The sequence below is a fragment of the Geotrypetes seraphini genome, chromosome 5 (assembly GCF_902459505.1).
Source record: "Geotrypetes seraphini chromosome 5, aGeoSer1.1, whole genome shotgun sequence".
NCBI classification, from domain to species: Eukaryota; Metazoa; Chordata; class Amphibia; order Gymnophiona; family Dermophiidae; genus Geotrypetes; species Geotrypetes seraphini.
Window position 1 is genome coordinate 43392181 of NC_047088.1, and position 12770 is coordinate 43404950.

A 12770-nucleotide genomic window follows, 5' to 3' on the forward strand; every position below is an offset into this window, starting at 1 on the left:
GACAACTAACATTTGAAACTCATATTCAAAATACAGTCCAAAAATCATATGCCACACTACAACTGGGAAGAATCAGACCCTATTTCCTTCCCAATACTACAGGATACTTGTCCAATCTTTATTTCTGCTGTCAATACTAGACTACAGCAATGCACTTATTTCAGGAATACCAAAGAAACAAATGAGGACACTCCAACGAATGCAGAACACAGCGTAAGACTCGTATTTTACAAATCGAGATCTGAACATATATCACTTCTACTGATAGTACAATACTTGCATCCAGTCAATAAATAAATAGAATTCAAGCTATGCTGCTTAGCTTTCAAGATACTACAAGGAGAATTACCTGATATCTTCTCCAGATAAACTGAACTATTAGGCAGACTGAATAACAATAAAAACATGATCTTATCCTTTCCTACCATGAAAGGAATAAAATACAAAACCCAACATAACTCATTCAGTTACCAGGTTGCAAAGAAATGGAACACATTACCAGTAGAATTACACCATGTTCTGCAAAGCTCTAAAACATGGCTCTTCCAAAAATCATGGCCTGGAGTCCAGCCTATTCTCAACTCTGAATTCCATTTTCATGACTAGGAAGGAAATGCTGGATTCTTCCTCCACAATGTACTCACCCTTGCAAGAGCTGGCATAGAATGTGGCTTTACCCCTGTGCCAGGCTGTCTCTGACTTGCTGGAGAAGGTGTGGTGAAAGCCTACAAAGCTGAGATGACCCTGCTACAACTTAAGAATTGCCATATTAGGACAGATCGAAGGTCCATCAAGCCCAGTATTCTGTTTTCAACAGTGGCCAAACCAGGTCCCAAGTACCTAGATAGATTCCATGTAGTAAAACAGATTTTATGCTGCTTAACCTAGGAATAAGCAGTGGATTTTCCCAAACCATCGCAATAATGGTCTATGGACTTCAGTTTTAGGAAATTATCCAAACCTTTTTTAAAGCCCGCTAGCTAACTGATTTCACCACATTCTCCGGCAACTAATTCCAAAGTTGTGTGAAGAAATATTTTTTCCGGTTTGTTTTAAATCTACCACTTAGTAGTTAAAAAAATACAAATCTAGAGTATGAAATTCGTAATTCAATTTATTGAATGATTATAATATAGATGCAAGGATAGCAATAAAAAGAAACTAATACCATGAGCTATTAATTCAGGTATTAAAGCCAATAACAAGAACAAAATATACATAAAATATCAATTAGGAATGTGTTCGTTTTCTTTTATACATTCCTTGTCTTTTCATGGAGTATAGATGTGTGCAGTGGAAACAAAGTGCCAACAATGTGGGATGAACCTGACTGCTTTTCAACAAGAAACATTCTGTAAGAACCTTGAACAGTTTGTTTTTGAAATGTGGGTGGTGCTGAACTATATCCTCATATCCCCCATCAGCAGTAAACCTCCCAAAGAGGTTTCAGCACTTGCTATTCAGACAAGAGCGCATGCACGTGTGCAAGTTCTCTACAATCAGTTAAAGTACAAAATGAAATCCTCAGAGCTTCAAGAAGGCTGTGAGATTAAACAGTGAAAGCTACATATGCTTGATTTAAGTGCCATCAGCATTAAACACAGTTAAACAGAACATCACCTTCACCTATAAAGCTCTTTCCTGGCAATTCTGTTAAAACACGAACTGTTTCAGAAGAAACTGCAACAACTGTATGTAAAACTTTCAGCACATTACAGAAAAGTTTAAACTTGAAATGTTGAAAACATACCTCCTCCTCTCCTACCAACCCCAAGGCAGTAATTAAAATAACTGATGTAAATGTTATATATCATAAATAATTTGTTCATGCCTAGGTACTGAAACTACAGGTAAGGACAGACACAGTAAATACACTGCCGAGGAACATTTCTTTTCATTTCTAAATATTTTTATCCCAGCAGATGCTACTTGAAGACATAAAAAATACACCTTTTTTACATTTTAAGGCACTTTTACTCAGCATACATAACAAGTGTGAAGAAAACAGTACATCATAACATTAGTCTGAGGCTTGTAAGAGAAATAACATGCTTCCTTTAACTTTTGAGTTGAGGATAACCCAGTAGGTTTATTACCATCATGGGTAACAGGTGGTCATGTGAACACTAGCCAAAACTAAAATATCAAGACAGATGAGGGAAGGCATACAGTGACATATCAAAATTTTGGACAAAAATGAAAACCTGCATACCTTGATTTGGGGGGAAAAAAACTTGCCCTATTTACAATATTCTCCCCTCTGCACTGTATGTTTTTTTTAAATCTAAAACACTGAAGTTTCATACAATGACAACTTCCAGCTCTCCATCGATGTGCTGTATCTGTGCCACAAACTTCATAGTGATGCAGAGATTGTTAAGTACCTTAAAATCAGGCTATATATTGAAACCAACTAAAGGCTGGAGAAAAATATAATCACCAATCTTGCTATAGGCAGTTTTCTTACTGCAGCCATGATTTTGTCAAGCTGACAAGGCAAAATTATTCAGTTCACCGACTCATGTTATGTAGAGAGGGGAATTGTGATATCAATTCTATTACTGAAGTTGTATTTCCTCCCATATTCACTGAAGGGACCAATTTTCAAGACAGTATAAGCTAGACAAACATAAGTCTAGTAGTCATGACCATTTGGTTATCACTTGAAAAATATGCCATTTTTAAACAAATACATGAAAATACATGGACAAATGTTTTCTTTCATGAGTGCAAACTAAGTCACTTCATCACAGTTTAATTTTTCATCTAGTTTTGCTGTACAACTGGATTAGTACACAGGGAGATTCTGTTGCATTATCCATCAACAGAACTTGCTTTTCAGTACAATTCAGATCAGACTGAACAAGGAGATGGTGATGGCAGCAGGTTCGGGCATTTATTTGGTAAGTTTTGGCCTTGTTTACAATCAGAAAAATTGACCTTATTGCTTCAGGTCACTGCATGCAAAAACTAATAGGATAGAGTAACTATACCTAGCCAAATCATCCTCCTAGCAGCTGGCTAACTTAGGGGTCCTTTTACAAAGGTGCGGTAGCGGTTGAACGCATGGAATACCGCGCGTTAAACTGCCTGCCGCGCTAGTACCTAACGCCTCCATTGATGAGGCATTAGGATTTTAGGCTGCCGCGGGGGTTATCGCGTGATGAAATGTCCGACGCGCTAACCCCCGTAGTGCGCCTTGATAAAAGGAGCCCTTAGGCTGGCCTAAATGATTGAAATATATGAAACAGTTTAAATATATTCCAAAGGAAAGGATAAGAATGTGGTGCATGGTTGCTGAGAAAACCCAGGAGAAAATCCTAATTAAAAATAATAGAAATATTATAGACAATTTTCAATACAGTGGCCAGATCACAAACAATGCTTTTATTATTATTTTTTTTTTTTGGGGGGGAGACCCTGATTCTTCATTTCAATATGATGAATAAACATACTCTGAAGCGTGATGCAGAGTGCTCTGCACAAATACAAGAGACTAAGAGGTAAGGATATCGGACGTGGTGGCTACATTCCTTTCTATAGCAACCTCCTGAAATGTGAAGACAAAAGGCTGCTGGTTCCAGAAATTATGATTACAAGTTGGTTTGGCATTAGTTTTAAGTCTGTCCTGCAGATAAAAAGTAGATTTCCAGTACAAGTTGGTGCTTCAATCCCTTTGGCACAGGCACTGGAGCTCATTGCTTGGAAATCCCGTAGCTGCCCATGTCTATATCCAGTGCAGTATGCCACAAGCAAGGGCTTTCTCAATGAAAAGAGTCAAAAAGCCACTGCAATGTGTCATTACCAACCAACACATGTCTATGAATAGTGGCTTATGTTTCCTTGTGAATGAAACCACTGAAAAAAAACCTTTTTAACCCAGAACAAAAACTGACAATTCCAAGTCTTGTAATTTATTCTGCCCAAAAAGTAAAAATGTCATTTTCTGCCTTGATGCTTCCAACACTGTACAAATCATTTACATTGTGATGTAACTCTTCCAGAGGAGGACACCGCTGACTAAAAACTACATACTATTGACATGTAGAACTCTGCCATTTATTAAAAAGGCTCACATATGAACAATTCAGGCAGTTCAGTGGCATTTCTAACAGACAGCCAAACTGTAAAACATTATCAACTTTCTGGTTTCCTTATAGAAAGCACTGAAAAAGTGTAGTATTTAAGGGTGTCTTTTATTCATTCCGAATTCTCTAACTGTCCAAAGAACCTGTTCAAAAGATGACAAAAACAAACATGAATTCACATATTCTGAAAATACTTTTATCACAAAATATATTTAATTCACAACAACTGGAAACAAACAGGTAAAACTTACTTACAAAATTAGTTCATGTCAAAAATATCTCTTCATTCCCTTGCACAACCTTATTCTCAGACTTCAAAACCTTTTTTTTTCCGTATCTTTATTCATTTTTAAAAACCAACAAGTGCAACATATTATCAAACAATGTACAAAATAAACAGCACTTAATTCCATCAAATGATATAATAAATACATATCCTTTCCCCCCCCCACACCCACCCATCCTTTCATACAGTATAAAGATAAGCAAAAGTAATACAAATAATCAAGACCAACAAATTACAATCAAATAAACATTTAAAGGCATATCCCCCCTCCCCTCCTGGATGTGTATAATCAAAGGGCTAAAACCAATAATTAATCTTTATAAAATTTTGTCAATGGGTCCCAAACATCTTTAAATTTCTTATAATGTCCCAATTGTATTGCTCTCATATGTTCAAATTTATAAGTTTGGCACAAGGATTCCCATCAAAAATTATAGTTTAACCTGTCCCAATTTTTCAGAATAAGTTGTATGGCAACTCCCATCATGATGAAAAGCAGTCTATTGTTATGTGAAGTTATTGGACTCTTGGCCATCAATAACGTACCAAACCTTCAAAACCTTAATGCATTCGTAATACAATGGTAATACTTGTGCTGCGCCGCCAGGACTTAATAACTGGGTCTGTCAAGAATAGCTTCAATACCTAGTTTCCATTGATCTGTTGCTGAGCAGTACCGCCATGGTCAACAGCAGTCTTGCCTCGGTTTTTGTTTTCTCGCTCTTCGTCTTCTTCATCTCGCTCATCATTCCCACTATGGTTTTTACAGTACAATCTAAGATTAGAAAAAAAAGGAAATCATGGGATTCTACTAAGAAATCATGTATTTTTTTCATATTTCAGTGATTTTTTTTGGGGGGGAGGGGGGTCAGATTTGATATACTACCTTTCTGTGGGTATAATCAAAGCGATTTACATATACTACATACAGGTACTTTTGTTTCTGTCCATAGTGGGCTCACAATCTAAGGCCCCCTTTCATGAAACCAAGTTGAGCTTTTTACCACAGGCCAGCGAGGTCAATGCTCCAATGCTCAGAGGAATTGAATGAATGTTGGAGCATTTACCTCGCCAGACCGCAGTAAAAAAACAGTTTGATAAAAGGAGCTCCACATTCTGTCCCTGGGACAACGAAGAGTTAAGTGACTTGCCTAGGGTCACAAGGAGCTGCAGCGGGATTCGAACCTAGCTCCCCAGGTTCTTATTGAGGGTGTGCACATGCATGGAAAATGCCAACTTTTTAGATTTTAATTTGGGATTCAGCTCATGCTTTTTCATTGGTTGTTCAGGATAAGTTATATTCAGATGCAACAAATATTTCCTTGTCCCCAAAATGCATGCCATCTAGGGTGCATTAATGTACGTCAGACAAATATGTCCCACTGAGAATAATGGGGCTTGATGTTTTTTTAAATTAAATTATATAATATTTCAAGCATAAATACTTCATAAAGATAGAGCTTACACTGAAATATCAAAGAAAAGTAAAATCACATGTAACATGTAAAATCTATACTAATTTAACCCCAACATGATAGAAACATAATTAAAGAAGAAGAGAGGCAATAATCACTCTAGGGGAAGAGAACCAATCAAGAAATAGAATACCTTAAGATACTGCCTTGATGACAGAAAATGATTTAAATGTTTTGGGTCCAAGAAAACAAGTTTTATCAGAAATGTTAACAATATATTTACACGGGAATTGAAGAAAAAGGGCCCTTTGTGTGGACCAAGAGGACCAGAAATACAGTGAGTAAATCTACTTTAGAGCCCATCAGTATAATCCCTAGCACATCCTGTTAGATCACAGCACACCATATGAGCTGCTCTGCCTCTACAATCCCATCCCTATTCCCTGTCAGCAAGAATGGAGTGACGGAGAGTGCTTCTGCTTTCTCTCTTCATCACCCTTCTGTGGGGCACCAAGAGTGACGACGTCTAGCCTATCCCTATCACACCACCAGAACCTGATCCGCTGCCCTGATCCAGACTTCCGCCCCATCCCGACTACAGTCTGCCATAGGAAATCTTGCAATAGTCACAACTCTGAAAAGGGCAGCAAGAGCAGGCAGCTCAGACATATCCCTCTTACACCTGCAGAAGCTCAACGCAAGGCTGTCCCTGTCCCTACATTAATATCTGTTCCATAAGAAAAAAAATTTACCCTGGTGAAAGACTGGCTCATATCTGAACTGGACATCCTGTTCTTGACCAAGACTTGGCTCCCATCCGCGGACGACCCTCTAATCAGATAAGTTGCTCCCCTGAATACAAAATGGCCCCTCTATGCAGGCAACACAACAGAGAGGAGGCAGGCTGGCCATTGTGATCAAGGACTCTTTCGAATTCATAATCCTCAACTTCAAACAAATGGACAACCTTGAAATTCTATCATACCATATCAACAACACCACACTGAAAGACCCCTCTTACACGCAAGTTCCCCCCGGTAAGTGGACCGACTTCTTAGACTTCGTACTCAGGAACTATTAGGAGACATTAATCTACACCTTGAACTCAGACTGTCAAGGACTTCTTCAATTTTCTAAAATCCCTTGGGTACTCCATCCGCTCACCTTCATCCGCCCACCAGAAAGAGCGCCATTTAAACCTTGTTACCACCATCGAAGTTGACACTGTATCCCCCAGTATAGTTCTGCAAGACGGGGACTGGTCTCTTTCACTTTGGTCAGACTACTTCATGTTCCAGGAAGCCAAACAGCATGCCCTCAAGCCAATAAAAACCTACACAACCAAAAGTCACATTGAAGCATCCTTCTTCTGGACCGAATTCAAAGACTGAAGAGTTCTCAGACCAGTTAGACTTCTACGATACCTGGGAAAAGGTCAGCTCTGACATCTATGAAAGACTCACCCCCAAAGCCCTGTGAAAAAGATGGATCCACAAGTCCAACAAATGGTTTGACACTGAGCTTCGCAACCTGAAATGCACGGTCCGCCACCTAGAGAGGGCATGTCAACAAATGCCACTGGCGTGACCAAGTACACAAACAAATGCTGAAAGAAAAGCGCAAAGCCTACTACTCAAAGCTGGTGGTGACCACTCCATCAACACCAAGGAACTCTTCAGGATAGTATCTAAACTAACCAACACTACCAAACTAATTCTAGCCTCCCAGGAAGAACCACCTCCAGTTAACGACCTCACTGATTACTTCTGCTCCAAGATCCAGCCCCTCCACATTAAGTTCAAACCCCCCAATACACCTGAAAACCACCCATGTGCTATCTCCCCTCAGAACCACACTGCAGACCTAATCTGGGAAACGTTTGCCCCCCCCCCCAAGACATCAACCTGTTTCAGAAACTCTACACCAAATACATGCATGGGTGATGCCATTAGACACCTGCCCACCCGAGATCTTTTGACTCGCTCCTCCTGCTTTCCAGGGCCTACTCTTCAACTGGACTCAATCAATGCTGAACAAGAGAACATTCCCAGAGAACAAAGGGCATATCATGATAACCCCCATTACAAGAACAACAAGGAACCTATTTCTTTTGTCTCTAACTACCAACCTATCGCCTCTATCCGTTTCTTTGTGAAACTACTGAAAGGGCTTGTGTTACCACCAATTGCTCACCTTCCTAGAAAAGCACGATATTCTTCATGACTTCCAATCTGACTTCCGGCCACTATTCAGCAGAGACAGTTCTAGCCTCACTAATGAATGACATCTACCAACTCTTCACCAGAGGACAAAGCTCTCTCATACTACAATTCGAACTAAGCAGCACCTTCGACTTAGTAGACCACCGCATACTACTTTCATGCCTAGACATCATAGGCATCACAGGATCTGTCCTAAACTGGTTCAAGGGCTTCCTAACCAGTCGCTCATATCAAGTCTTCCGTGGAAATCTATCACCTGTCTGGACCACTTCCTGCGGAGTCCCACAAGGTTTCCCATTATTCCCTATCCTGTTCAACATATACTTACGCTCACTTGGAAACCACCTAGCCTTACCGGGAGTTAAGAACTACAGTTAAGCCGATGACATCACTCTGCCTTCAAAGGAATCCAAGCGAATTGAAGAGATCATCCAAACAATGGAAGACTGGATGATGAATCACAAACAAAATCCTGAATTAAAAAAAGTTCTTCTTCACAAGCCCCTCGGAAAACATCACGATCAGGAGTACAACCCTACCATTACATTTCACTATCAAAATAATAGGAGTGATTCTAGACTGAAAAATGATCATGGAAAACCAAATCGCCACAGTGGTTCACAAAGGTTTTACAGTACTCTGGAAACTATGATCAATCCATTCCTACTTCGACACCCTTCCCTTCCAAATCCTATACCAAGTCTGATCCTCAGCATGCTAGACTACTGCAACTTCAATTACATCTCATGCCCCAAGAAACACTTCAACAGACTTTGGACAATTCAGCAATAGCAGAGCGCCTCGAGGCCCAATCTATATTTATACTAGGTTGCTTCATGTACAAAGCTCTCTATAGCCTACTATCAAACTACAAGATTGAATTATGCCTAGATTGTCCAGATGTGTTCCGAGGGAGACGGTGTATAGGTTAAAGAGGGTAGGGGATAGTGGGGATCCCTGTGGTACTCCGCAGGGGTTTGACCAAGGTTCTGATTTTTCTTTGTTTGATTTTACACTGTAGGTTCTGGATTTTAGGAAGCCTTCAAACCAAGAGTATACTTTATCTGAGATACCTATTGCATCTAAGATTTGCAGAAGGATATTATGGTCAACTAGGTCGAATGCTGCAATCAGGTCCAGTTGTATGAGAAGCATTTTTTTCCCTGTGCTGAGGTGTTGTCTGAAGGGAACTTAGTAGTGTCTCTGTGCTGAAGTTGGTTCTGAAGCCAGATTGCATGGGGTGGAGTAGGTTATGGTCATCCAGATAATTGGTGAGGAGTTTGGCTACTAGGCCTTCTGTAAGTTTGACGTATAGCGGTATTGAGGCAATAGGTCTGAAGTTGGATGGTTGGTCTGGTGGTCCTTTTGGGTCTTTTTGGATTGGGGTGATGATGATTTCGCTGAAGACAGTAGGAAAAATGCCGTCCGTGAGCGTGGTTTGAATCCATTGTAGAAGTAGAGTACGGAATTTTACACTGGAGGTAGCAAGGAGATATGAAGGGCAGTGGTTGAGGTCACAGGAGGCGTGGCTGTATTTTTTGTAGAGTTTATTGAGTTTGGACCATTGTATATTGGGGAATTGAGACCATGTTGTCTGCTGCAGTTGAGTCTTTTTCTGTGGGGTGAATTGTGATTACGTTTAGGTAGGATGGGGTAAAATTGAAGGTGGCTCTGGCGTTAGTAATTTTGTTCTTGAAGTGATCTGCTAGGAGGGTAGCTGAGGGGGGTGGGGTATTGTTAGTGGTTGTGTAGGGTTTGAAGACTAGATTAGATTAGATTTAGGAATATTCAAAAATATCTCAGGCTCAATTTATGATCGTAATTCTCTAGAGCTTCCAGCTTTTGATGAATATTCATACTGTCTCTCGTTAATACTGTGGGCAGATTGCATTTTCCCCATAGTTTTTCAGTCTCTTGCATCCATTTTTCTAATACAACTACAGATTCTTCACACTGCTTCATATGGCTTTGAATTAATTCAGGAGCTTGTAGAACATAATCCAAACAACTAAACTAAGCAATTTCCATGTCACTTAAAGTTTCCCATTCTTTTCTAAAGTAATCTTCTCAGGTCTCTTCAACGGTGGAAAGGTCTTGCCACCTGTCAGTCACTGCTGGAGCCCTGGTTTCTAAAGATTAATTAGTGAAACCACCAGTTGCCCCATCCATGAACTCAGTTCTTGTCCTCTTATTTCCTTGGGAGATTGTCTGGCAGTGTTCCAGCTGCTGTGCAAGAAGCAGCAGCCTCTTTGACATCCAACTCTTCATTCATCGCTGGCTCAGGCAGAACACTTCCAGGTTGAATGGGAAGTATCGCGGCATTTGGGGCTCACCATGCCCATCGCATTCAGAGCAAACACCCCTCCAACAAGATCCAGCTCTCAAATTCTTCATCCCACTTGTAAAAGCACATAGTCCTCCATTGTCTGCTGGGCTAAAGTGGGGGCTAAAGCTGATCCAGCCAGGTAAGAACAGCTCTTCTCTTTATGCTCAACCATGGTGTCCCAACTAAATATAGAAGAGTTGCTAAGGAGCTTGTTCCCTCATGTCCATTCAGGCTACCATCTTGCCTCTCAGGCTTGTGTTAATGTGTGTTAATGTAAAGATATGCTAAGGTTGTGTCTGAGGTAATAGCGAATGAAGTGACTTGTCTAAGATCAAAAGTATCATCAGTAGAAGCTTGGGTCGGAATTCAAACGCTGGCTTTCTTAGTGTACAGCCCACTACTCTGAGCATTAGGTTACTCCTCCTTGTCTATTTTAATATTAAAACAAACTGCCTATTTTTTATCTCAAAAGTGCAGTTATGACATAGCCTCCAAATTTTTGATGCAAGGTGAACTCCCAAATGCCCTTTGCCTTTCTGTATAATTGCTGGGATCCCATACTACCCTGCTTGTTGTTATAAAACATCGCTGATTGTCTATACAAACTTCCACTGATGGAAGGAAGACAATCAATAGGACACTGTTACCTGGGTACAAATTATATCGCAATGACAGAGTAGATCAAGTTGGGGGGAGGGTTGCGCTATGTGTTAAAGAGGGAATTGAATCAAACAAAATAAACATTCTGCACGACACAGATAGCAGTGTGAAATCCATATGGATAAAAATTTCATGTGTGAAGGGAAGGAATATAAAGGTAGGGTTATACTACCATCCTCCGGAACAGAATGAGAAGACAGATGAAGAAATGGGCAACAGTATAATAAAGGGTGATTTCAACTACCACAACATTGACTGGATAAATGTTACATCAGGGAGTGCTAAGGAGGTAAAATTCCTAGACATCATCAGGGGCTGGATCGCGCCAGAAGAAACTTGCTGCAGAGGCCAACGGCAGCCTGTTAGGATCGCTATAGCCAACCGGCGATCCTCTGAAGGCTGCTTTAAAGGTGAGACCGGGAAGCTGGGATGGAGGGCGGGAAGAAACAGAGGGCCAAATCGCAGGCCAATTTTAATTACCCTGCGAGCCAAATTTGACACTCCTGCTCTACACTAAAGTGGAAGTAAGGAATTACAGGACAGTAAGGCCGACTTCTGTGGTAAGCAAATTAATGGAAACACTTTTAAAACAGAGAACGGTGAATTTTCTGGAATCCGGTGAATTACATGACCAGAGGCAACATGGATTTTTTAGAGGTAGGTCTTGTCAGACAAATCTGATCAATTTCTTTGACTGGGTGACCATAGAATTGGGTGTGCTAGATGTGGTGTATTTAGATTTTAGCAAAGTCTTTGACAGTGTACCACACAGATGTCTAATAAATAAGCTGAGTGCTGTTGGGATTGGCCCCAAAGTGATGGGCTGAGTCAGGAACAGGAACTGGTTAAGTGGAAGATGACAGAGGGTAGTGGTCAATGGAGATCACTCTGAGGAAAGGGATGTTACCAGTGATGTGCCTCAAGGTTCTGTTCTTGGGCCTGTTCTTTTTTAACATTTTTATATGCTGAAGAGCTGTCAGATAAGATTTGCCTCTTTGCAGATGATACCAAAATCTGCAATAGAGTAGACACACCGGATAGTGTGAATAACATGAAGAAAGACCTAGCGAAGCTTGAAGAATGGTCTGAAATTTGGCAACTAAAATTTAATGCTAAGAAATGCAAGGTCATGCATTTGGGCTGCAAAAACCCAAAGGAACGCTACAGTTTAGGGGGTGAAGAGCTTATGTGCACGACAGAAGAGTGGGACTTTGATGTGATTGTATGTGATGATCTTAAGATAGCCAAACAGGTTGAAAAGATGACAGCAAAACCTAGAAGGATGCTAGGGTACATAGGAAGAGATATGACCAGTAGGAAAAAGGAGGTACTGATACCCCTGTATAAGACTCTGGTGAGACCTCATTTAGAATATTGTGTGCAATTCTGGAGACTGCATCTTCAAAAAGATATAAAAAAGATGGAGTTGGTCCAGAGGAAAGCTACTAAAATGGTGTGTGGTCTTCGTCATAAGGCGTATGGGGACAGACTTAAAGATCTCAATATGTAAACTTTAGAGGAAATGTGGGAGAGGGGAGAAATGATAAGAGACGTTTAAATACCTATGTGACATAAATGTGCATGAGTAAAGTCTCTTTCAATTGAAAGGAAACTCTGGAATGAGACAGCATAGGATGACGTTAAGAGGTGACTGGCTCTGGAGTAATCTAAGGAAATACTTTTTTACTGAAAGGGTGGTAGATGCATGAACAGTCTCCCGGAAGAAGTGGTGGAGCAGAGACTGTCTGAATTCAAGAAGGCATGGGATCTCTT

At 40.4% G+C, this 12770-nt stretch overlaps 1 protein-coding gene across 4 annotated transcripts in view; it reads right to left on the reverse strand.

Annotated features, from left to right (window-relative positions):
* Positions 1-1096: 1096 nt before the first annotated feature.
* PHF6 (PHD finger protein 6) overlaps positions 1097-12770 on the reverse strand; it is an 88408-nt gene continuing 76734 nt past the window's right edge. For all 4 annotated transcript variants that reach the window (XM_033946792.1, XM_033946789.1, XM_033946791.1 and 1 more), the window contains 2 exons: positions 5020-5149; positions 1097-4231 (listed from right to left, as the gene is read on the reverse strand). In XM_033946792.1, coding sequence (XP_033802683.1) covers positions 5020-5149 — 130 coding nt within the window. In that variant the 3' untranslated portion in view covers positions 1097-4231. The remainder of the gene's footprint in view (positions 4232-5019; positions 5150-12770) is intronic.